Source organism: Rhinopithecus roxellana, chromosome 15 (genome assembly GCF_007565055.1).
Source record: "Rhinopithecus roxellana isolate Shanxi Qingling chromosome 15, ASM756505v1, whole genome shotgun sequence".
Lineage (NCBI taxonomy): Eukaryota > Metazoa > Chordata > Mammalia > Primates > Cercopithecidae > Rhinopithecus > Rhinopithecus roxellana.
The window spans coordinates 6,625,977-6,650,612 of record NC_044563.1 but is presented as its reverse complement, the minus strand read 5'-3'; the positions used below and the strand labels follow the sequence as shown (position 1 = coordinate 6,650,612).

The 24,636-nt window shown below is 59.8% G+C and overlaps 2 protein-coding genes across 17 annotated transcripts; both read left to right on the top strand.

The window, feature by feature from the left end:
- The first annotated feature begins 29 nt into the window (after positions 1–29).
- On the top strand, positions 30–8,106 carry TBC1D10C (TBC1 domain family member 10C). 13 transcript variants are annotated; one of them, XM_030918219.1, is made up of 11 exons: positions 30–165; positions 2,039–2,274; positions 3,112–3,211; positions 3,429–3,536; positions 3,625–3,731; positions 3,937–4,047; positions 4,658–4,723; positions 4,851–5,040; positions 5,573–5,783; positions 7,000–7,154; positions 7,430–8,106. In XM_030918219.1, the coding sequence occupies exons 2-11, from the start codon at positions 2,123–2,125 to the stop codon at positions 7,775–7,777; spliced, it is 1,548 nt and encodes a 515-aa protein (XP_030774079.1). In that variant the 5' UTR covers positions 30–165; positions 2,039–2,122; the 3' UTR covers positions 7,778–8,106. The 13 variants fall into 13 exon arrangements, with proteins under 13 accessions (XP_030774079.1, XP_030774078.1, XP_030774087.1 ...); XM_030918218.1 differs by lacking the exon at positions 30–165 and adding an exon at positions 1,748–1,860; XM_030918227.1 differs by lacking the exon at positions 30–165 and adding an exon at positions 1,829–1,860 and having other exon boundaries at positions 2,111–2,274; positions 3,933–4,047.
- A 5,247-nt stretch (positions 8,107–13,353) lies between these two features.
- Positions 13,354–23,100, top strand: CARNS1 (carnosine synthase 1). Of its 4 annotated transcripts, XM_030918214.1 has the most exons (10): positions 13,354–13,688; positions 14,099–14,125; positions 15,302–15,572; positions 16,318–16,407; positions 16,643–17,130; positions 17,369–17,543; positions 17,635–17,720; positions 18,487–18,718; positions 18,823–19,103; positions 20,881–23,100. In XM_030918214.1, exons 2-10 carry the CDS (start codon positions 14,123–14,125, stop codon positions 22,105–22,107), a joined length of 2,853 nt encoding a protein of 950 aa, XP_030774074.1. In that variant the 5' UTR covers positions 13,354–13,688; positions 14,099–14,122; the 3' UTR covers positions 22,108–23,100. The 4 variants fall into 4 exon arrangements, with proteins under 4 accessions (XP_030774074.1, XP_010364648.1, XP_010364649.2 ...); XM_010366347.2 differs by lacking the exon at positions 13,354–13,688 and having other exon boundaries at positions 14,091–14,125; XM_010366346.2 differs by lacking the exons at positions 14,099–14,125; positions 15,302–15,572; positions 16,318–16,407.
- The last annotated feature ends 1,536 nt before the right edge of the window (positions 23,101–24,636 follow it).

Below are 24,636 nucleotides of genomic sequence, written 5' to 3'. Positions count from 1 at the left end.
TCAAAAGCAGAACAGCCCTTCCCACCCCTGCCCTGGGTGGAGGGTGTTGTGAACATATTAATAACCGGCTGCTAGGCACTAAGGATTAACTGCTCGAAGTGCAGGAAAGGAAACTGAGGCTCAAGAGATGAACAGACTGGTGCAAGACCTGGACCTCGCATTCACGTAGGACCCCCTTCTTCGTGGGTCTCCGTGGCCCCCAGGCGGCTGACCACACTCAAAGACAGCTACGGCTGAACTTCCAGCGCACTTTGGTCCTTGGGGCATGATAAATTAATATTTTCTTACAAGTCCCATAATTAGCTCTTTTTTTTTTTTGAGACAGAGTTTTGCTCTGTCACCCAGGCTGGAGTGCAGTGGCGCGACTTTGGCTCACTGCAACATTCGCTTCCCGGGTTCAAGCGGTTCTCCTGCCTCAGCCTCTGGAGTAGCTGGGATTGCAGGCGTGCACCACTGCGCCTAGTTTTTGTGTGTTTAGCAGAGGTGGGGTTTTGCCATGTTGGCCAGGCTGGCCTTGAACTCCTAACCTAAAGTGATCCACTGGCCTCGACCTCCCAAAGTCCTGGGGGGGTTACAGGCGTGAGCCAACAAGCCTGGCCCCATAATTAGCTTTTGAGTAGCACAGTAATATTGCAGGGTGTGCACTTAAAAAGAATTACTTTATGAGCAGACATGGCTGGGCGCGGTGGCTCACGCCTATAATCCCAGCACTTTGGGAGGCTGAGGTGGGAGGATCGTTTGAGGTCAGGAGTTCAAGACCAGCCTGGCCAACATGGTGAAGCCCCATCTCTCTAGAAATACAAAAAGTTAGCTCGGCATGATGGCAGCCGCCTGTAATCTCAGCTACTGGGGAGGCTGAGGCAGGAGAATCACTTGAACCTGGGAGGCAGAGGCCCACTGCACTCCCTAGCCGAGGTGACAGCGTGAGACTCTGTCTCAAAAAAAAAAAAAAAAAAAAAAGAAGCAGATGATAAATTAACCTTAATTCTTGTTGGAACCCTGAGTTGGGTGCTTTACACGCCAGTAACCTCAGAACTGGAGGTGGGCCTGCCGTGGTGGCTCAGCTCTGTAATTCCAGCACTTTGGGAGGCTGAGGCGGGATGGTCTCTTGCGTCCAGCCTGGGCAACATGGCGAAACTTCATCTCAACAAAAAATACAAGAATTAGCTGGGTATGGTGGTGCTCGCCTGCAGTCCCAGCTACTAGGGAGGCTGAGTCAGGAGGATCTCTTGAGACCAGGAGGTGGGGGTTGCAGTGAGCCCAGATCGTGCCATTACACTCCAGCCTGGGTGACAGAGCATGACCCTCAAGAAACAAACATAAAGGCCGGGCACGGTGGCTCATGCCTGGAATCCCAACACTTTGGGAGGCTGAGGTGGGTAGATCACCTGAGGTCAGGAGTTTGAGACCAGGCTGGCCAACGTGGCAAAACCCTGTCTCTACTAAAAATACAAAAATTAGCCGGGCATGGTGGTGCATGTTTGTAGTCCCAGCTACTTGGGAGACTGAGGCAGGAGAAGCACTTGAATCTGGGAGGTGGAGGTTGCAGTGAGCTGAGACCGCGCCACTGCACTCCAGCCTGGGCAACTGAGCAAGACTCTGTCTTGAAACGAACAAACAAAAGAATTGGAGGTGGCCTAGCCTCTGTGTCTAACAGGCCTGGGCCCTCCACACCCAGCACAGAAACTCAAGCCTTCAGTCACTGGAGCCATGGGGAGGGTGGGAGGAGCCCACAGCTCAGGGGCACTGGGGCAGGCAGGAAGAGCCTCAGAGAGGAAGGGGTGACACCCCCCACCCTTGGGAGGGGCCCCCAGCGGTTGCTGAAGCTGTGTGAGGAGGAGGAGGAAGTGAGAGGAGGAGGTGAGGTGCTGCAGGAGGTGAACTGGGCTGGTGGAGACAGAGGCTGGGCCTGGGGCTGGGTCTCCGGACAGAGGCCTGGCTTTTCTGTCAGGGTAGGGCCTAGCCCCCGCCCTCATAAAAGAGGAGACATAGGAGGCTTGGTGAGATACCCTGAAACCTCCCCACTCTGACCCCGCAGCCAGGCCCCAGGCTGGCCAGGAGTGGCCCCTCACACTGGTTCTCCCCACTTTCTCTGCCTGTGGCATTGAAGACCCCTGGCACCATGGCCCAGGCCCTGGGGGAGGACCTGGTGCAGCCTCCCGAGCTGCAGGATGACTCCAGCTCTTTGGGGTCCGACTCAGAGCTCAGTGGGCCTGGCCCATATCGCCAGGCCGACCGCTATGGATTCATTGGGGGCAGCTCGGCAGAGCCAGGGTAAGGGGGCAGGGTGAGGGATGGTGGGATGCTGGGACAGAGGACGGGGGCTGAGGGCTGAATTCTGGAGGGAGGCCGGGAGGGTCTGGTGGTAGGGATTGGGAGGGGGACTCAGCCAGTAGCACCCCTCCGCAGGCGCCAGGTGGAACCCTAAGGTGGGAAGGGTCGGGGAGGCCTCTGTACATCTCTTACCCCCAGCCTCCGAGGGTTCGCACCCACCACTGGGGCAGAACATCCTTCCCCTTTGAACCTCTGGCTCAGGAATCCCAGATCCGAATCACAGACCCATACCTCCTCCTTCCCCCTTTCCCCAAGCTACAGACAGAAACACAAGTCCAGATATATCCCCAAGCTACAGACAGAAACACAAGTCCAGATATATCCCCAAGCTACAGACAGAAACACAAGTCCAGATATATCCCCAAGCTACAGACAGAAACACAAGTCCAGATATAGACAGAAACTTGCCCCAGGTCACACAGGAGATCAGACACAGACTCAGACTCAAACTCAGGACTCCAGGCTTCCAGTCCAGGGCTCTCTCCAGCCAGCTTCCCCTGTGAATTGTGTCCCTGTCCTGGGTGACAGCCAACCAGCCCCTCCCCCAACACACACCCACTCACCCCTTCAGTCTCCTGCTTCTGCCCACATTGGAGCCACATCCTTTCCTGTCCCCATGACAAGCATTGGCAGCTCCTGGGTCACAGGTCACCCCACAGGGCTCCCAGAGATCCCTAGGGCCAGGAACTGGGTTCACCTGGGTAGCCTGGAGGGTGGCAGTGTGGGCCCTGGGTAACAGCTGCCCAGCGCCTGGATACCTGTGCCATGCATTTCCAGGCCAGGCCACCCGCCTGCAGACCTCATCCGCCAGCGGGAGATGAAGTGGGTGGAGATGACCTTGCATTGGGAGAAAACCATGTCCCGGCGGTACAAGAAGGTGAGGGGGCAGGGCAGGGGCCCCATTGGCCTCCATGGCTCATTCCTGTCTGCCTCGGCCCACATCTTGGCAAAATGTACCCACCCTGTGTCCCAGCACCTCCTGTCTTTGCTCCCTGCCACCCAAAGTGGGCCTCTGCCTGCTGATGAGCTGTGCCTGGGGCCTGCCAGCGGGAGTTATGAAGGCTGCCTAGTGGAGCCCTTGGCCTCGCCCACAGGTAAAGATGCAGTGCCGGAAAGGCATCCCGTCTGCCCTGCGTGCCCGGTGCTGGCCCCTGTTGTGCGGGGCCCATGTGTGTCAGAAAAACAGCCCTGGCACCTATCAGGTGAGGGAGTGGGCAGGGGCCCCAACTCCCCTACCCAGAGCCCCTCACCACACCAAACCCTCACACCCACCTTCCTGGCTACCCACAGGAGCTGGCAGAGGCCCCTGGAGACCCACAGTGGATGGAGACCATTGGCAGGGACCTTCACCGCCAGTTCCCCCTGCACGAGATGTTTGTGTCACCTCAGGGCCACGGGTACGAGGCCGGTGATACCCAGGGACCCCCAGCCCCCCAAGCCCTGGGTGCTCCAGCCCACTTTCCCCAGCCCAGCTGTACAGTCTTACATCTCAGGGGACCCAGCAAGGCCCAGGGAGACTGAGGCCTGGGCAGAGACCCCCAGAGGGTGGAGAAGGAGGTGCCTGCAGGACTGGCCCCTTATGGAGTCTTCCGGCACAGGCAGCAGGGGCTCCTGCAGGTGCTCAAGGCCTACACCCTGTATCGACCGGAGCAGGGCTACTGCCAGGCCCAGGGGCCCGTGGCTGCTGTGCTGCTCATGCACCTGCCCCCGGAGGTGAGTGACCTTGACCCCGCTCCAGGAACCCTAGTGACCTAGGCCCAGGGAGCCCCATCCCCAGGAACTGTGGCCTTAGAAACCTGCGACCCTTGATTCCTGGACCCTGTCCTAGTGACCCAGGGCCTCATGACTGCCAGCCTCAGAGACCTTCAAGCCTAATGACCTTGACTCCAGTAACCTGGGACCCTTGACCCCAACCTTGATCCCAGTCATCTAGGAATCTGGATGTTATCACCTTGACCCCACGACTCCTGATTCTGAACTTGGGGACTGTGACCCCAACCCCAATGGCCCCAGAAACCCAGGACTTGAACTTTGGGACACTTCCAACCCTTGGCCAGTGAACCCCAACCCTGTGACCTTCAAATCTAACACCATGAGCCCTGTGATTTCCAACACCCTAAACCCCTCAGCAGGCCCTGTTTTGGGCAGAGGGGGGTGCTTTCGGGAAGGGCTCCCAGGAACTGAGCAGGTTAGGAGTGGCCCTGAGTCCAGGCTCCTGTGGTGCCCAGGCCATCCCCTTCGCTCCTTTCCCCTGTCCTGACTTCCCCTCTGCGGTCCCTTCCTTTGTGGGCACTTACAGGCCTGTGCCCTGCCCCTTCCCCAGGAGGCCTTCTGGTGCCTGGTGCAGATCTGTGAGGTCTACCTCCCTGGCTACTATGGGCCCCACATGGTGAGGGGCTGGCATGGGGGCTGGAGGAGGGAGGGGCAGGGGTCCGGTGAGTGGGTGGGGGTCTGGGGACTGAGGGAGGTTGAGACTGGGGGTGGCGGTGCTGGCCTGCTGACGGACGTGGCCACAGGAGGCTGTGCGGCTGGATGCCGAGGTGTTCATGGCCCTGCTGCGGCGGCTGCTCCCGCACGTGCACAAGCACCTGCAGCAGGTGGGCGTCGGGCCCCTGCTCTACCTGCCCGAGTGGTTCCTGTGCCTCTTCGCCCGCTCCCTGCCCTTCCCCACAGTGCTGCGTGTCTGGGATGCCTTCCTCAGTGAGGGTGAGTGGGGCAGCCAGTGGCTGGGGCAGGAGCCTTGGGGTATGGGTGGGGAGGTAGCTCACCAGCCCCAGGGTTCCCTTTTTGAGCCTCAAATCACAGGACTGGGTATACCAAAGGTGATGGCCTGGTGCCTGGTGGTACATCACCTATCACCCATCACCCAGGCACCGCCTGGTGCAGAGCTGGGCCAGGGAGGCTTCCAGGGGAGGCAGATGGGACAGGAGCTGGGCGATCACAGCACATGGAGGCCCGAGTGTCTCAGGGACAGTAGGAGGCGTTCCTGCCCGGAGCCCGCAGGACACCTGCTGCATGCTCACTGGCTCCAGACGTGGATCTGCAGCTGGGAATCAAGTGATGGAGACCTTCATTCTGGCGGGGGTGGGGATGGGTGGCGACAGTAACCAAATTCACACAAGATATTTATAGATTGTCAGAAGTGTCATGAAGAAAATAAAAGTAGGGATGTGACAGAGTGTCAGGGGAGCGCAGGGGCGATGGCTGCATTTAAGCTCCTTCTGGCTGCTCTGTGCAGGAGGAGGACTCACCGGGGTGCCTGTGGACGCCTAGGCCAGAGAGGCCACTGTCCCCAGGGGCCAGGCTACAGTCCATGAAGGAGGGAGGGCTTGGAGCCATGAAGCCAGAGAAGTGGAGGCTGGGGGCCAGGCCAAGAACGGGAGGGGAGTCGGAGCAGGGCCAAGCTGGACTCCCTGTGTCTTTGGGACTCCGCCTTGATACTGCCATCGGTAACCCACCTGCATTCTGTTCTATGTGTGAGATCTGGAGGTTGCACCTTAAAACGTGGTAGAAATCAATCAGCATGCATACTGAATGCCTGTCGTGTGCTTGGCCGGCTTCCTGCCCTCCGCACAGTGGCGAACCATTGGCTGGCTTAGAGTTCTGATCACAGGTGTCCAAGTCGCTATCCATGTGGTTACCTCCCAACCAGCCTCAGACCTCGAGAGCAGGGCTGGGCAGAGCTGGGCAGGGCCTGACCTGCCCGCCTGAGGCAAACACTACACAGGCTCCCTTTATCAGAAGGACGATAGCATGAGTAGTGATTGTTTCTTGACAGTCACCATCATCACTCAACCTCGCCGGTCCTCTGGTGTCTCTTCTCAGATCAGAGGCTGCCAGGAAAGGATTCTGAGGCTCCAGAACTAGCCCAAGCTTGCATTGTGGGGAGTGCACCAAGTGCTATGCTCCTAGCTTAGGGGAGAGCAGTTCTGCCTAGGATCTTTCTAGAATCAGAGGGTCACAGATCCAAGCTGGAAAGGCCCTTAAAGGGCTCCACCTGACCTTTCCTCATGGAGATGAGCAAGCTGAGGCCCAGGGAGGGCTTGGTGTGAAGGCATCAGTAGCCCCGGGCTCCTGGCAGGAAGCTGGTGACTTGGAGGGGACTGGAGCCTTGGGGTGTGGGCGGGGAGCTAGCTCACCAGCTCCGGGGTTCCCTTTTGGAGCCTCGAGTCATAGGACCAGGTGTGCTGAAGGTGATGGTCCTGTGCCTGGTGGCACATCACCTGTCACCCGAATACCGCCTGGGGTAGGAGCTGGGTGATCATAGCACATGGAGGCCTGACCGGCTCAGGGAGGGTAGGAGGTGCTCCTCCCCGGAGCCCACAGGCACCTGCTGGGCACTTGCTGGCTCCAGATGTGGATGGCATCTGAGCATCAAGTGATTGAGACCTTCATTCTGGCGGGGATGGGGATGGGAGGTGACAGTAACCAAATTCACAAGATATTAACTCTTCCCCAAAGCATCTGTGGCTCTTGAGGCTAACTTGACCAGTGCAGTGGGCTGTGTCGCCCAAAATGCAACTCTACCCTCTGTCATTGTACCTGAACTGGGGGGCGGGGGCAGAGCTGCAGGAGAGTGGCAGGCACATGGCTGAAGGCAGGTTTGGGTGCAGAACTGTGGAGGGGCAGGGCCAGCCTCCCAGTGAGTGAGCCTCGGGCCTGCAGGTGCCAAGGTACTGTTCCGTGTGGGGCTGACGTTGGTGCGCCTGGCGCTGGGCACTGCAGAGCAACGAGGGGCCTGCCCTGGCCTCCTGGAGACACTCGGAGCCCTTCGAGCCATCCCCCCCGCGCAGCTGCAGGAGGAGGCCTTCATGTCACAGGTGGGTGCCCCCGCCTCTACTCGGACTTGCCCAGCCCTTGCTGCATGGGGGGAACTGAGTCCCAGAGCAGGAACCCAAAGCGAGAATGGGGACTTAGTTCCTGTCCCCTGAGCTTCAGAGAACACGAAAACTCGAGGCTTCCAGTGGCTTTCTGTGGCTCCCCAGCGAGGCTGTCTGTCAGCCCCTCAGTCCTCAGCCACTTCCTGGGCTGGGGACCTCAGTTTCCTGTTCCTGCCTTGAGGCCGGGCAAACGCAGCACCAACTGCTCCCCACAGGTGCACAACGTGGTGCTGTCAGAGCGGGACCTGCAGCGGGAGATCAAGGCCCAGCTGGCCCAGCTGCCCGATTCTGTGCCGGGGCCCCTGCCCCGGCCACAGGTCCGCCTCGCTGGGGCCCAAGCCATCTTCGAGGCCCAGCAGCTGGCAGGGGCACGACGAGGCGCCAAGCCTGAGGTGCCTCGGATTGTGGTGCAGCCCCCAGAGGAGCCCAGACCACCACGGCGGAAACCCCAGACCCGCGGCAAGACTTTCCATGGGCTCCTGACTCGGGCCCGGGGCCCCCCCATCGAGGGGCCTCCCAGGCCCCAACGAAGCTCCACCTCCTTCCTGGACACCCGCTTCTGAGAGGACCATGGACTCAGTGTTCCCCAGTCTCAATTGCCTGATGGCTGATGCCAGCCCTGCAAATAGGCACCGCACTTTACTCTTGGGACTCGGCTTCCTTCCAGGCAGGGACCAGGCAGTGGGGGAGGAGGAGGTGCTCCGTGGTACATACTGGGTCAGGCACTAGCATGGAGGAGGGTCACAGAGTGGGGCACGTGAGGACTCATGGAACCGTCCTGGTGCCCAGGCCCTCACAAGTACCAAAGCCAGCACCACAGGAGTCAGGGAAGGGGTTGGCTGGGTTAAGGGACCCCAGAGGGCTCCGGGAATAAAATCTTTTTGAACTTGGATCTTCAGATCTTCAGAGCCTTGGACGGCACTGGATCAAATGCCCTCCTCCCAACCCCAGACAGACAGCCCTTCCCCTCCTCCCTCACCTGCCCTTCCCAGCCCTGCCCTCTCCTGGTCCTGCCCTGGGGACACACTGAGGCTGCCCATTGGCAGCTGGGGAAGGTGTTTACATTAATAAGAGCCAATTGAAAGTCACCCTGCCCCAGCATCTGGGGATAGGAGTGGCTTTTGCACCTGCAGGAGGAGGGCGTCCCAGTGGATGGCGAGTCGAGTTCTACCCCCTCTTCTGCCCTCCTTCCCCTCCCTCCAGGGTGGTTTAGAACTCGCTGGGATGGGGGACTGTAACCCAAGTCCTCCCCGCACCCATGGTCCTGGTCACATCTGTCAAAGGGACCCAGGCAAGAACAAAGGCCTAGTGTGCTGTGGACAAAGGAGAAAGGTCCCGCCGGCCCTCGCCCCTCCCTGATCCCTGTGTCTGCCCCCTCGGGACCGCCACCATGGAAACCCCCTCCCACACTCACTAATAGCCCCCGTGGGTGCCTAGGACTTGAGCCATCACCAGGGCAACAGGGCTGGTTCTGACACAGGCTTGTGTCCCGCACTACCCGTTCCCAAGTGCCCGCCCCTCGATGGGGAACACGGCAAGGACTCCATATGGATGGGAGGCATCTGCAGGCTCGGGCTCTGGAGGTGGTCATCGGGTGGGGTGTCAGTGGAGTCACCTGTCGGACTCTGGGTTTGGAATGTTCTTGCAACAGGGCCACAGGCTGCATCTATGTGACAAGTGCCAGGTCCTGGGTCCTGGGCAGACCTGTCCTACTCCCAAGGAGCCTACCCCCTGGAATAGGGAATCATGGTGGCCCAGACCCTTATCTGTCATTTCTCTGGGGGAAACTGAGGCTCAGGAGGAGCAGGAACTTGCAGAAAGCCTTACTATCCATGGCAAACCCAAGGTTTACCCCTGCCCTGACCACTGGCAGCTCTCTGCTAGGCAGCCCCCTGGGAGTGCTTTCTCCTTCTCCTTCCCCGCCCCACCCCCAATCCCGCACCAGTCCGTGTGTGTGGAGGAGGCAACAGTCAGACTCTTGTGCGTTAGAGAGCGCTCCAGAGCCTCCTCCGCCCACTCCTCCTCACCCCGCTGGGGTGCCTGCAACTTAGTAATAGCCTCCTTACCTGTAGTTTACAAAGCCCTTTCCCAGACACCCCCTGCCAGACCCTCTCTCTGCAGGTAGCCCCCGATATCCCTGTTAGAGACACAGAGGCTCAGTGAGGACAAGGACCTCACCGAGGCCCACAGTGAAAGGCAGAGCCAGCTGGAATGCAGAGGCAAGGCTCTGTGCTGTGTAGACTATGCCTTAGCCTTAGATGAGGAGTGTCTTGGTGGAATCTCAGGCACTGTAGCAGGCAGGGTGGCCAGGGGTCAGGGGGCACTTGTCCCTGAAGTCTACTTGGGAGCTCCCCACCCTCCACAGTTCAGCTTTTCACCTGGGAGAATAGGGGAGCAAGGTGCAGCAGCCTCAGCCCTGGGCCGAGGGTCTGTCATGAGCCTGCAGGGGCATGGTGGCAGTGGTTCACCCTGGACACAGACCCTAGGAGCAGGTGGTCTCCAGCAGGGCCCCTCTAGCTGGGGCTCAGTCACTGCCTTTCCTACTCAGGAGACTGTTTTCTGGGCAGCCCTTCTGTAGGTTTCCTTATCAGTCATCTGCATGGGAGCCCTAACTCATGGGTCGGACAGACGAGGACCAGCGCTCTCCCGGTGTGAACCCTCGCACACATGCGTTCTCACAGGCTCTCCTCCGCAGGGCTGCGCCGGCCCCCACAGCACCTTTTTGACAGCTAAGGAAATATGTCTCTCCTCCAGGCAACATGCAGCCTCACCAGAGTGCACGGTGTAGCAGAGTGGGGCATGATCTCTCACCCAGGTGCCTTTGTGCAGTGAGCAACCGACACAAACATGCTCAGTGAACCTAGAAAGTCCCTACAGATCTGCCTGGAAAGGGGCTCAGGGAAGGGAAGCGATGCCTCGGAGAGCGCTCAGTGTGTGGGGACAGGAGCTGGGAGGGCCCCGGCATGTCAGTCAGCCTGTCTCAGAGTGGGGCATGCAGAGTGGACACGAGTGGGGGCATGCAAAGGAGTGGATGAGTGGCAAATGGGTGCCTGCCATGGATCGGGGGGACCCATGGTCTCCATCTTGCACTGCCACCCACTTGAGGTTCCCTGAATTCCCACACTGTTCCAGGCTCCCAGAGGGGTCAGACTTGGACTCCCCGACATGGGAAAGGCCCTTTCTCCTTCTCTGAGCCTCAGTATTCTACTGCGGATAATGGGATTATAATAGCCTCCACCCCAGCCTCAAGAGTGCTCTCCCAGCTCATGATGGTGATCATGACTGTTCAGTCCAGCCGCGCAGCAGCCAAAGCACTGCCTCTCCTCACCCCACCCCTACCTGACTTGGCTCCGCCTCAGGTGATGTCCAGGCTTTCCTGGCAGGGACAGAGCAGAACCACCCTGCCCACCTGCCTGCCCCAAGTCCCAGGGCCCTGAGCTTGGGCTGTAGCTGCGCAACTCTGATTTTCCTCTGTGTCCACAAGGCAAAAGCCAGTGCAGCCAGGGACCAGCCAGGGTGGCCTGGGAGAGGGCACACCACACAGCTCTCTGTGCGGGCATGCACGTATTCTGGCAGAAGATCCCAGCTCTGCCTCTCACTAGCTGTGTGACCTTGGGCAAGTCGCACGACCTCTCTGAGTCTCATAATTGCTCCCTTGCATGTGAAGTGTTAAGCCTGGGCTAAGTGTGCACTGTATCCTCATTTGAAGATGAGAAAACTGAGTCCCCGGGGCTGCAGAGCTTGTTGAATTTGTTGTTACATGTCAGAAACTCATGCTCTTTGGATCACACCCAGGCCCCACCGTGGGACCCCATGGGCGCTCAGGCCACCCAGGCAGCAAGGGATTGGGTCTCCTGGGGTGGCTGTACCTCATTCCTGGAGCCTGGGCCAGCTGCTGGGAGGGCTGCATGTGGGCCTGGAAGTTGTGTGGGGAATGTGGGCTGGGCTAGGCACCCTGGAGAAGCCATTTCCGCTCTCTGCCAACCCCCTCCAGTGGTAGACAGGGATGTGTCTGCACAGACTGCCCTGTTTATGTTGCAGAAAGGGTCCAACAGCTGTTATCTCTGTCCCTGATATGTGTGGGCCCCTCAGTGCTCTCCCCCAGGCCAGGAGGCTCTCAAGGACAGCCAGGGCTCAATGTGTCCAGCTCTGAGACAGGTAGGGAGAGGGAATGACTGGGGTCTGTGAGGGGGAGGAATCAGAGCCTCGGGCTGCCCTGCCTGGGAGAGGGGAACCAGCCCCATTCTAGGCTGGGAGACTGAGCTTCAGATCACAAAGGGGAGGGGCCCAGGTCCCACAGCCACAGCCAGAGCTAGGATTGAAACCCACTGGTGGGACACACTCCAGGAGAGGGTGTGAATCTTTGGTTGTGCTTCTGTGGGTGAATTGTGGCTGTGACCCAGGTCTCTTGGGGTAGCTTCTGTGGTGGTTTGGGTGGGTGCACTTGGGTGTGAGTATGTGTGTCTTGGGGAGACTGCAGCTTCATCTCCGGGTGTGAAGTCGACCTAGGTGGGTGTTCATGAGCAGAGCAGATTTCTTTTCCTTTCTTTCTTTTCTTTTTTTCTTTTTAAAGAGATGGGGGGCTGGGCACGGTGGCTCACACCTGTAATCCCAGCACTTTGGGAGGCTGAGGTGAGCAGATCATGAGGTCAGGAGATTGAGACCATCCTGTCTAACATGATGAAACCCCGCCTCCACTAAAAATACAAAAATTAGCTGGGTGGACTGGACACAGTGGCTCATGCCTGTAATCCTAATACTTTGGGAGGCTGAGGCAGGCGGATCACCTGAGGTCGGGAGTTCGAGACTAGCCTGACCCACATGGAGAAACCCTGTCTCTACTAAAAATACAAAATTAGCCAGGTATGGTGGCGCATGCCTGTAATCCCAGCTACTCCAGCCTGGGCAACAAGAACGAAACTCCATCCCCCCCCCACAAAAAAAGTAGCTGGGCATGGTGGCTCGCACCTGTAGTCCCAGCTACTTGGGAGGCTGAGGCAGAAGAATCACTGGACCCGGAGAGGCGGAGGTTGCAGTGAGCCAAGATCGTGCCACTGCACTCCAGCCTGGTGACAAAACAAGACTCTGTCTAAAAAAAAAAGAAAGGGGGGGGGATAGGGGGATAGGGTCAAAAAAAAGAGATAGGGTCTGGGCTGGGCACAGTAGCTCACACCTGTATTCTCAGGACATTGGGAGGCCGAGGCAGGCGGAGCACCTGAGGTCAGGAGTTCAAGACAAGCCTGGCCAACATGGCAAAACCCGGTCTCTACTAAACACACAAAAATTAGCCAGGCATGGTGGCTTGCGCTTGTAATCCCAGCTACTCTGGAGGCTGAGGTAGGAGAATCACTCGAGCCTGGGAGGTGGAGGTTGCAGTGAGCTGAGATCACGCCACTGCACTCCAGCCTGGGCGACACAGTGAAACTCTGTCTCACAAAAACAAAAACAAAAAAAAAGAGAGAGATAGAGATAGGGTCTCACTGTATTGCCAGGCTGGAGTGCAGTGGCACAACCAGGATTCACTGCGGTCTCCACCCCTGGGGCTCAGGTGATCTTCCCACCTCAGCCTCCCAAGTAGCTGGGATTACAGGCCCACGCCACCTCAACCAGCTAGTTTAAAAAAAATTTTTTTTTTTTTTTGAGACGGGGTCTTGCTATGTTGCCTAGGCTGGTCGCAAACTCCTGGGTTCAAGCAATCCTCCTGCCACAGGCTCCCAAAGTTCTGGGATTAATAGGCAGCCATCACACCAGAAGAGACTGGATCTTATAGACATCCTGGCCCCTGTGTGCAAGTCCACTGGGCCCAGAAGTGAGGAGGAGGCTGCACAGATGTGCGGAGACCCTGACCCAGGAGGGCCTCGCTGGGAGAACGTGCAATAGAGCAGAGCGCTGGCGGCTGGGACAGAAAGTGCAGGGCTGGGAGCTCCAGCCTCTATCCAAAGGTAGAGCTCAGGGCTGTGTGCCCCAGGCTGCTCTCCCGGGCACACCACCCCTAAGGGCGGGCCCTAGTACCAGTCTCTGCCCGCTCCGGCTCTCCCCGCCCCTCCTTTCCATCTCTTCTCCATGGTGGCCTTCCTCTTTCTTCACAGCCCTAAGTCTGTGACCCCCGACGACAGTCCCTGTCCATCTGCACCTGGCCCTCTGTCGGGACTTCCTCTGTGTCTCTGAAGACCCCTGTCTCTCCTTGCCTGCTCCGTGCCCTCCTCCTGCCGGGTTCGTGTCCCGCCCCACGCCCCCAGGTCTGGGACGTTTTCGTGGCGGGTGGGGCGGGCACGTCCCCGGCGGGTCCCTATCGGTCCCTGTCGGTCTGTCCGCCCCGCGCCGCCCCCGCCGGGCACTGGGCATGCCCCGGGCGTTTCTATATAAAGCGACGCCGCTTGGGCCCGGCGCTGTGCCACTGCCACCGCCGTCGCCGCTGCATCCCGCCCGGTCCGAGTCCGCCCACCACGCCCGCCCAGCCGCTACAGCCGCCAGGTACTACCGGCTCCGGCCCCGCCCCGGGAGAGCCAGGGAGGGGGGCGGCCGGGGCAGGAGTCGCGGGGACGAGAACCCCACGCGCCCACGCTCCGCGGCGGGACCCTCGACGCTACGCTCCCCACCCCCGGGAACCGGTGCCCCCCACTCCCCCCGCGCTGGAGGGGCAGAGCCGAGCTGGGACCCTAGGGCAGGAAGGACCTGTGAGCGCCTTGGGGCAGGAGCCACTGGGTTTGGGCAGTAGAAATCCCTCCCCATCTTCAGGGTGGGGGTGGGGCGGTCTTGGCCTCTCTCTGCAGGGACAGGTGTCGGCCACCTCTCCACTCCCAAAGTCTAGGGGCTGGAAGGCCAGGCAGGGACCTGGCTGCCCTGACTCCTTCGTCTCTCTGTCCCTCTGTCTCTGCCATCAGTCTTTCAGCCACTCTACCCACGAGATGGTGAGTCTCCTGCGGTCCCTCCCCCACAAGGCCCAAGTCCCTGGGCAGAGAGAGGGCCCAGAGGACAGCAGGCAGCACCCAGGACCTAAGCCTGGGGTTGCCCCATGCAGAGAGCTTAGACTCACAACCAGCTCCCTCACCCCCACCCTGCGGCTGTGTCCTGGGAGGTGGGCACTCTTAGTGCCCTGTGACAGTCATTCATTCCATGGCCCCTCAGGGAGCTCACCTTCTAGGAGAGGGCACAGAGGCTCTGGCCCTGGCAAACTGGGATTCAAGCCCAGGTGTGAGGCCTAGTTCTCTGCTGTCTGGGCCACAGCACACCATCTCCCAACAACCAAGAGATTCTCTTCGTCCCAGCCTCATCAGCCCCCAGCGGATGGGACAGGGCAGGCACCAGGCAACAAGGCCCAAAGACACCTCATAGCTTGCTCAAGGTGGCTTTGAGTCCCCTGTCCAGGCCTGGGGACTGCAAAGAACAAGAATTCCATTCACACGGAGCCTCCCAGCAGCCCCATGTGGGGTGCGCCAGCCTCAGAGAGGGTAGGGACATTAGGTTTCATCCAAAGAAAGCATTTCCATGACTCAAAATATCTGCAAAGAGGGGTCCCAGCCCTCCCCCTCCTAATGTCTAGCCCAGGGCTGGGCACACAGTAGGGCTTCAAGGCCTACGTGGAGATGACAGTGGAATCACATTTAGGTGTCAGCACACTCCATGCTGGGTCATGAGAGAGAAATAAGCCACCCCAGAGTGATGGCTGGGTTCGTTCATTCACCTGCTCTTCAGTCAACAAACATTTACTGAGCAGTGGCTGTGTGCCAGGCACGGTTTAGGTGCTGGGGTTGCCTCCATGAACAAAACCAGCAGAAAACTCTGCTGCTGTGAAGCAAGCTAAGGCGGAGCCCAGCGTGGGGGCGCGGGGGGTGCTGGTCGGCAGGACACTGCTTCCTGCCATTCCTCCAGGGGCACCACACCCTCGCGTTTACAAAGCACTCCCACCATCGCGTTCCCATTAATGCGCCTTCACGCCCAACACAGGCCTTTCCTCTCCTAGTCCCCGGGACGGTGTCAGCCCTGAACACAGCCCAGGCTGGGAGAGTGGGGGGCTTACACCCTTGGGTGACTTAATGTGACCACTGGCCCATCCTGCCCAAGACCCACCACTTCTGCCCTCTCAGCTCTCCCTGGATCCATCTGGTCCCGAGTGGGATTGCCCACTGGGCTCTAAGGACCTGGAGGATGAGGGCTCCTGGGGAGGGGGCTCTGGCCTGCCGCCCACAGGCTGCTTCCCTGGCTCCTGGCGCCAGGACGTGGGCCTGGACTGCAAGGGATCCCCCGAGGGGACCGAGGCCCGGGCCTGGACTGTCTACTACTACAGCCTCCTGCAGAGCTGTCTGCAGCAAGCTGGCCTTCCGGAGACTCAGGACCGCAGCCAGGCGCCCCGCACAGGTGCCCAAGGGCTCCCTGGAGGGGGGCACCCCTGGGGGCAGGGAGGGTCCCCCAGCCCAGTCTGTTTCCTCATCCATGAGCCCCTTCCCCCAGGCTCTGGTTCGGTCTGAAGGCAGGAAAGGCACAGCTAGTTGGCCTAGGGTAGGCAAACATTGTTTGCAAGGGCATCTGGCACCAGTGAGGTCAAGGATTGGGCTCTCTGCCCTCACCCCCTCCCCAGAAAGACCCAGCCCTGGGATTGGGAAACCATGTTGTGTGGCACTGAAGCTTCTAGAGAAAGGTCTTGGGAGCTGCAGTGGAGGCAGCTCAGCAGCTGAGACCTCCCAGACTCCTCCCCTTCTGCCCCTCCCACGCCTGCTGTATATACAGATTTTGTGTGGACAGAGGGTTCGCAGGTAGAATACCTGAGAATCACAGACTTGGTCCCATTGTACAAACTGGGAAACAGGGGCTCGGAGGAACACTGACGCCTCCAAGGTCACACAGAAAGTCAGAGCTCAGGCTAGAACCCAGGTCTCCAGTCACCCAGCCTGCAGCACTTCTAGAACAACTGCAGAAAGGGGGGGCCCGTCTCACAGGGCAGGACTGGCGGGCACATCCACTCCCTGTCTGTCCCCTGTCTCGTCCGATTCCTGGGAAAACTGTGGGGGCCCAGGGTGAGGCCATGGGTGTGGAGGTGGTGGAAGGTGGGCAGAGAGACAACAAGGGCGCCCCTGGTGAGCTGGGCCATGTTCTTTTTCCCGAGGCTGTCCTGGGGCGGAGGTGACCTTGTGCGTTCTGGGCTCCCCCAGCACCTTTCTGCCTGTGCTGCTGGAGGGTGGGGTCCAGAGCCCGGGTGAGTGCGTGCTCAAGTTTCCCCATTCCCTTCTACAGAAAGGGCAGCCCTGCCCTGGCCCAGCGACATCCCAAAATACCCGCCAACCCTGGCAACTGCCTGCATTCCACTGGAGCAGCTGCCATGCCGAGTGGGGATGGGTTCTGGGATGAGCTGCCCCCACTCCGCTACCCAGGGGCCCGGGCATGGGCCATCAAGCCTTCCCTGGCCAGCCACTTGCCTTCTCTGCCCACAGGAAACATGCTCCTTTGCCTGTCCCCTGCTTGGTTGATGAAGGTGCCAGCACCTGGACAGCCGGGTGAGGCAGCCCTGCTGGTCTCCAAGGCTGTGAGCTTCCACCCTGGGGGCCTGACATTCCTGGATGACTTTGTCCCCCCACGCCGTGCCACCTACTTTCTGGCAGGCCTGGGTCTGGGGCCCAGCCGGGGCCGAGAGGCAGCAGAACTCGCCCGTGACCTGACCTGCCCCACAGGAGCTTCGGCTGAGCTGGCCCGGCTGCTGGAGGACCGGCTGCTGACAAGGCAGTTGCTGGCCCAGCAGGGTGGTGTGGCTGTGCCAGCGACCCTGGCATTCACCTACAAGCCGCCAGGGCTGCTGCGCGGAGGGGATTCCAGCCCAGGGCTACGGCTGGTGGAGCTGAGTGGCAAAGAGGGCCAAGAGACGCTGGTGAAAGAGGAAGTGGAGGCTTTTCTGCGCTCCGAGGCCCTGGGTGATGTCCTGCAGGTAACAGGCTCTTGTCCACCCTGAGGTCTGTACAGATGCCAGCAGGATGGGACCCAGGCACGGCTACCAAGTCTGGCTGGGAAGGTGTCCCTACCTCTTAGCCCTGCCACTGCCCCATCTCTAGGGCAATCCCCTGCCCTTTTGCCTCAGTTTACTCACCGGCTCCTGTGGTGGAAGCACCCCACCCTGCAGTACCTGGGGTGGTGTCCAGGAGGCCCCTTTCCCCTCCTTGCTGCAGGTGGCTGTGAAGCTCAGTGGCTGGCGCTGGCGGGGGCGGCAGGCATTGCGTCTGCACCCACGGGCAGAGCTGGGTGCAGTGGTGAACACAGTGCTGGCACTGCTGGAGAAGCTGGAGGAGGAGGAGAGTGTCCTGGTGGAGGCTGTGTACCCACCTGTCCAGCTGCCCTGCTCAGGTGAGAGTCACCTGGGCTGGCCAGGGGTGGGAGCTTGGTGTGGCCTTCTGGCCACTCTGTGCTGGCCTTAGACCTCCCTGTCTTCCCCTAGATGGTCCTTCACCTGGCCCTGGCCTGGCCGTGCGAATCTGTGCTGTGGTGTGTCGGACACAGGGTGACAGGCCACTGCTGAGCAAGGTGAGTGTGGCCCAGGCCCAGGTTGTGACCCTGCCTGCCACACCCCAGTCCAGTCCCAGTGGTTTGCCAAGGGCCCCTGAGCCGTCTCTGGGCAGAGAGGACAAAATCCTTAGAGGGATCGAAGTTGCCTCTGGGGAAACTACTGGGTGTGACCCGTCTTCACTTTCCTGCAACCCTTCCAGAACCCCTCCCACACCAAGAACCCCTGCCCCTGTGCTCAGCCCCACGCTGGGTAGTACCAGGGCCCAGGGAGCTGAACTGTCTTTCCAGAGAGTCTTGCCCACCTAGAGGCTGACCCAGGGCTTCCTGATAAACCTCTAGTGCCTGGAGCCCTTCAGGAGGGGCCTCTAAGCTGGGGAGTTCAGGAGGGCTTTTAGGGACCCTACTGGGTATCCAGCTCTAGGCTACACTGAGAGGGAGAGATTCGACCCTGCTCTCAGGGAGCTCCAGTGGGGTAGGGGAGAGGTGTGCCCCAGGGAGATGCTAGGGCGGGGCACACCAGGGTGGCCCAGGCCCTCAGGGCTGCAGGAGCCATCCTGGAGGGGGACCCCAGCTGGGCCTGGAAGCCTGGGTAGAATCCCTGGAGGAGTCTAGGGACCAGATGGGGAGTGGCAGGTATAGCTCGTGTGCAATTTAAGACATGCTGGAGGACGGGGCTTCTTGAATGTCCAGTGAGGGGTCTGGTCTGAATCTCGGCACAAGGGGGTGGGGGTGTGCATGGGGGGCAGGAGTGTGTGGGCCTCCCTCTGAGCCGCCCCCTGCCCAGGTGGTGTGCGGCGTGGGCCGCGGAGACCGACCTCTACGGCACCACAACTCCCTGCCGAGGACGCTGGAGGTGGCGCTGGCCCAGTGCGGCCTGGGCGAGGAGGCGCAGGTGGCGGCCGTGCGGCAGCGCGTTAAGGCGGCGGCCGAGGCCGCGCTGACTGCCATGCTGGCTCTGGAGGCCGGCCTGAGTGCCGAGCAGCGCGGCGGGCGCCGGGCGCACACGGACTTCCTGGGTGAGTGAGGGCGGCCGGGACCGGGGCCAGGGCCCGGAGCCGAGGGCCAGGGGCAGGAGGGCGGGGGCTGCCCGCGCTGAGCTCGCGTCCCCCGCCCGGCGCAGGCGTGGATTTCGCCCTGACAGCGGCCGGCGGCATGCTGACCCCCGTGGCCCTGGAGCTGAACGGCGGCCTGTGCCTGGAGGCGTGCGGCGCGCTCGAGGGACTGTGGGCCGCGCCGCGGCTGGGGCCGGCAGCCGACGAGGCGGCGGCCGCGCCGCTGGTGGAGACCATGCTCCGGCGGTCGGCGCGCTGCCTCATGGAGGGCAAGCAGCTGCTGGTGGTCGGCGCGGGCGGCGTCAGCAAGAAGTTCGTGTGGGAAGCGGCGCGCGACTACGGGCTCCAGGTGGGCGGGGCTGGGCCCCAGGTCCTGGCCCGAGCGGTGGAGGCGAGACTCTGGGGCGGGGCCTGGAGCAAAGGGACGCCCTTGGGGCGGGACCCCCCGCGCTAGGGGCGGTGCTTGGGCGGGACATCCTGGCCCGGTACCGTCCTGAGAGGGTGGGGAGACTCCGCTAGTTCTGTCCCTGCCTGGAGTGAGAGGCCCTGGGGAGAGGCAAGGAGGCCTCCGCAGAAAGAGGAGAGGAGCCCGGGTAGATGGGCTGGGCGAGGGACAGCGTTAGCACCAGAGCGGGGGCCTTGAATGCCAGGCTAAGGAGCCTGGCTCTGTCCCGGGGAAAGGGCGGGCCCTTTGAGGTTGAATTCCTGACACTTGGCACACAGGACCCGCAGAGGGTGCTGGGGAGCCGCATACAGATCCTGAATCAAGTTCATAGCAGGGCCTCACATTACAGAATCTGGAGCGAGCCAGGCAGGTAGACGTTGGGGACAGGTTCTCACTCTGTTGGCCAGACTGGAGTGCCGGTGGTGCGATCACAGCTCACTGCAGCCTCGACTTCCTGGGCTCAAGCGATCCTCCCACCTCAGCCCGGCTAATTTTTTTTATTTTTTATTTTATTTTATTTTTTAATATGGAGTCTCACTCTGTCTCCCAGGCTGCAGTGGAATGGCACAATCTTGGCTCACTGCAACCTCCGCCTCCTGGGTTCAAGTGATTCTCGTGCCTCAGCCTCCTGAGTAACTAGGATTACAGGTGTGCGCCAACATACCCGGCTAATTTTTGTATTTTTAGTAGAGACAGAGTTTCACCATGTTGGCCAGGCTGGTCTCGAACTCCTGACCTCAAGTGATCTGCCCGCCTTGGCCTCCCAAAGATCTGGGATTACAGGCGTGAGCCACCGGGCCCGGCCTGCTCAGCTAATTTTTAAAATTTTTAGTAGAGACCGTATCTCACTCTGTTGTGCAGGGTGGTCTTGAACTCCTGAGCTCAAGCGATCCTCCTGCTTTGGCCTCCCGAAGTGCTGGGATTACAGGTGTGCACCCAGCCAAGTAGACATTCTTGTCCCCATTGAACAGATAAGAAAACAGGCTGTCTCAAGCTGGCCCTAATCTAGCAAAGTGGCTTCCTCTCCCCTCCCCCACCATGCAGCACCCCCTGGGGCCACCACCTCTGTGTTCCCTGCCTTGCTCAGTGTTTTCTCCACTTGGAATGCCGCTCCACTGCTGAGGCTGTGTTACTTTGCAGAGAGCCGCCCTCCCTCTCTCTTCAGTGGCTGCCTCTGTCCTGGGTTCCCCCAGCAGGCAGTAAGCTTTAGGGGCACGGGGCCCCACTGGATTCCTCCCAATGTCAGAGCACATGGGGTGAATGATGACCAAACCACTTGTCCCCAGCCCCAGCCCTGGTAGTTTCTCTGCAAGCCCCGGCCAGTGAGGCTGCCTGTGGGATAGAGTCCGCCGTGCTCTCTCACACCCTCCTCTCTGTGCTGCAGCCCCTCCCACCCAGATCATGCCTTTTCCTCCTGCAGCCACCTGGCTGACTCTTATTCTTCAGCTCCCAGCTTAGGCATTGCCTCCTCTAGGACGCCTTCCCTCCCCTCCAGCCTGTATTAGGTGTCGTACTTCTGCCTCTTCTATTTATTCAGTCAATCCTCAACACATATTTATTGAGCACCTAGTGTTTGTGCACTCGGATCCCCCGAAGACCTGGGCCATCCTAGGCCCCATCCTATTCCCCTAGCACCCAGTACTGGCTGACTTGGATATGCCCCGCCCTGTGGCTTCTGCAGCTGCACCTCGTGGAGTCAGACCCCAACCACTTTGCATCCCAGTTGGTACAGACCTTCATCCACTTTGACATGACCGAGCATCGGAGGGATGAGGAGAATGCACGGCTGCTGGCAGAGTTGGTGCGGGCTCGCGGCCTAAAGCTAGATGGCTGCTTCTCCTACTGGGACGACTGCCTGGTGCTCACAGCCCTGCTCTGCCAGGAGCTGGGTCTGCCCTGCAGCCCCCCAGCTGCCATGCGCCTGGCCAAGAAGAAGAGCCTCACCCAGCTGCACCTGTTGCGCCACCATGGCCCACCCTGGCCTGCGCCCTCCCTCCATGCTGTGCCCTGCTGCCCACTGGAGAGCGAGGCTGATGTGGAGAGGGCCGTGCACCAGGTACCCCTGCCAGGTGTCATGAAGCTGGAGTTCGGGGCAGGTGCAGTGGGCGTGCGGCTGGTAGAGGATGCGCCACAGTGCCATGAGCACTTTTCCCGGATTACCCGAGACTTGCAGGGCGAGGCTGACCACCCGGGCATTGGGCTGGGCTGGGGCAATGCCATGCTGCTGATGGAGTTTGTGGAGGGCACCGAGCACGATGTGGACCTGGTGTTGTTTGGCGGGCGGCTGCTGGCTGCCTTTGTCTCTGACAATGGCCCCACGAGGCTGCCTGGCTTCACTGAGACGGCGGCCTGCATGCCCACCGGGCTGGCACCAGAGCAGGAGGCACAGATGGTGCAGGCAGCCTTCCGCTGTTGCCTGGGCTGCGGGCTGCTCGATGGGGTCTTCAACGTGGAGCTCAAGCTGACCGGGGCTGGGCCTCGGCTTATCGAGATCAACCCCCGCATGGGTGGCTTCTACCTGCGTGATTGGATCCTGGAGCTCTATGGCGTGGACCTGCTGCTGGCTGCTGTTATGGTGGCCTGCGGCCTGCGGCCTGCCCTGCCCACCCGCCCACGTGCTCGTGGCCACCTGGTGGGCGTCATGTGCCTTGTGTCCCAGCACCTGCAGGCCCTGAGTTCCACTGCCAGCCGTGAGACCCTGCAGGCCCTGCACGACCGTGGCCTGCTACGCCTCAATCTGCTGGAGGAGGCCCTGGTGCCTGGGGAGTACGAGGAACCCTACTGCAGTGTGGCCTGTGCCGGGTCCAGTCCCACCGAGGCCCGCCTCCGCCTGCTGGGCCTCTGCCAGGGCCTGGGCATTGATGGGCCCAGCTACCCTGTTGCTCACTTTCTGTCTCACTTCAAATAGCACTGGGGCCAGGGGGCAGGGAAGCAGTGCTGGGAGTAGGGACTGTGGTACCCTCTACTCCCTGGAGCTCTTCCTGCCTCTCTCCACCTCACCATGCCCCAGCCCCAGCCTGGCCTGCTGCAATGCCTAGGTCTGTTTCAGAGCAGCAGGGCAATTTTGACACCAAGGCATCCTGGACTCAAGGGCCTCTTGCCCTCCCAAAGGCCCCAGTCCAGCCCACAGCTTCCCCAGCATTCTAGACTTGGAGAAGTGACAATGACCGCACACACACACACACCGCTCTGCCACCAGCTCCCCAGGTGGGAGTGGGCCCAAACCCAGCCCCTCCTGTCCACCCCTCCAGGTCTCACTCTCTTCCTGCCACCTACAAGAGGAGAGTACGTGGCTGGGCCCCAAGCCTTGGACAAATCCTAGAAAAACCTGAGACTAGAACCCTTGTCTTTCTCTTACCCAAATTCTAGGATAGCTCTAGAGCCTGCTAAAAACTTGGCGGCATCCAACCTGCCTCATTCGGCCTGAACGGTAGAGGCAGGTGGACTGTGGACAGAAGCAATCCTCTTTCTGCTCACCCCGGGCAGACACTGCTGCCTGCGTTCCCCCGATGAAAGGAAACAGGCTGAGAGAGGAAAAATGACTGCTCTAGCGTTATACCACAGTGGAGGGTGGGTCACAGGACATGATGCAGAGTCCAGGTTTCTGTTTTGATCAAGTCTTACATGCCCATTCAGCTTCTAGGCCCCCCCTCACCTCCCTGCCCTCATTCACGAGTGGCCCTGAGACATGTGAACGCCTCCCTCCTATGCATCACAAACCTTCTCCACCGAGCTTTGGTGCTTTGGCCTCCGGGACACCTAACTAGCATTGGCAAAGGAGTCTACATTCTCTTCCTCGTTCAGGGAAGATGCTTTAAGAACTCCTGCCTCTGTGCAGCACAGGAACTGGAGACAGCTCCCCAAGCATCACTCCCCAAATAAAGGCTTATGTACTAGTGAAGTGTCTAGATAGGTTCTCTGGACTGGACAACTCCTCCCAGGATCAGCTAGATAGGGGGTGGGGAAGGGGATTCAAGAGATGGATTGGGGATACTTGTAGCATCTGGAGCTAAGGGAAAACCACCCCACTGGCCTGTTGTCTGGGTTGCCCTGGGTTGCCAGGGGCCTGCCCTATACCCACATCAAGACCTGAACCTGAGGATCTCCTTTGGTGGAATTACAACCAAAGGGCCACATCCAACCAGATAACCCTCTGTGTGCCTGGAGACCCTTGAATTCTGTCCACCTCAGTTCATACCCAACCTCCCCTGTGCAAATGGAATGCACACCTAGACAGCTTCCAACAATCAGAACTCACACCCAAGGCCTGGTCTGGCCCAGATTCACACCCACACATCCCCATCCAACAAGAATCCATACCCAATCTTTTTTTTTTTTTTTTTTTTTTTTTTTTTTTGAGACAGAGTTTCACTCTTGTTGCCCAGGCTGGGTGGAGTGCAGTGGCACAGTCACGGCTCACTGCAACCTCTGCCTCCAGGTTCAAGTGATTCTCCTGCCTCAGCCTCCCAAGTAGCTGGGATTACAGGCGCCCACCACCAGACCCGGCTAATTTTTGGGTTTTTTTTTTTTTTTTTTTTTTTTTTTTTTTGAGACGGAGTCTGGCTCTGTCGCCCAGGCTGGAGTGCAGTGGCTGGATCTCAGCTCACTGCAAGCTCCGCCTCCCGGGTTTACGCCATTCTCCCGCCTCAGCCTCCCGAGTACCTGGGAATACAGGCACCCAGCACCTTGCCCGGCTAGATTTTTGTATTTTTTTAGTAGAGACGGGGTTTCACCGTGTTAGCCAGGATGGTCTTGATCTCCTGACCTCGTGATCCGCCCGTCTCAGCCTCCCAAAGTGCTGGGATTACAGGCTTGAGCCACCGCGCCCGGCCAATTTTTGGGTTTTTAGTAGAGATGGGGTTTCATCATGTTGGCCAGACTAGTCTCGAACTCCTGACCTCAAGTGATCCACCCATCTCAACCTCCCAAAGTGCTGGGATTGCAGGTGTGAACCACTGCACCCTGCCAAATCCATACTCAATCTAAAGTCATAGACCACGTGTCACAGACCAGATTTGCTGTGTTGAGCGTGTTCTTTCTTTCTTTTTCTCTTTTCTTTTCTTTTCTCTTTTCTTTTCTTTTCGACGGAGTCTTACTCTGTTGCCCAGGCTGTAGTGCAGTGGCGTGATCTTGGCTCACTGCAACCTCTGCCTCCCAGGTTCAAGCGATTCTCCTGCCTCAGCCTCCCAAGTAGCTGGGATTACAGGCATGTACCACCACACCTGGCTAATTTTTGTATATATAGTAGAGACGGAGTTTCACCATGTTGGTCAGGCTGGTCTCGAACTCCTGACCTCAAGTGATCTGCCCGCCTCAGCCTCACAAAGTGCTGGGATTGCAGGCATGAGCGACTCTGCCTGGCCTGTGTTCATTCTGTCAGCGGAGTTTTTGTTTTTTGCTGGGTGCACTGGCTCATGCTTGTAATCACAGCACTTTG

What these genes read in the sequence shown, in the direction of transcription:
- TBC1D10C (XM_030918219.1), top strand. Translation starts at nt 2,123, where the DNA reads ATGGCCCAGGCCCTGGGGGAGGACCTGGTGCAGCCTCCCGAGCTGCAG. An exon ending in ACAGCCCTGGCACCTATCAG is followed by an intron (nt 3,537 to 3,624) that starts GTGAGGGAGTGG and finishes GGCTACCCACAG; the next exon opens with GAGCTGGCAGAGGCCCCTGG. An exon ending in GGATGCCTTCCTCAGTGAGG is followed by an intron (nt 5,041 to 5,572) that starts GTGAGTGGGGCA and finishes TGCTCTGTGCAG; the next exon opens with GAGGAGGACTCACCGGGGTG.
- CARNS1 (XM_030918214.1), top strand. An exon ending in GGGTGGGGTCCAGAGCCCGG is followed by an intron (nt 16,408 to 16,642) that starts GTGAGTGCGTGC and finishes CTCTGCCCACAG; the next exon opens with GAAACATGCTCCTTTGCCTG. An exon ending in TGTCCAGCTGCCCTGCTCAG is followed by an intron (nt 17,544 to 17,634) that starts GTGAGAGTCACC and finishes GTCTTCCCCTAG; the next exon opens with ATGGTCCTTCACCTGGCCCT.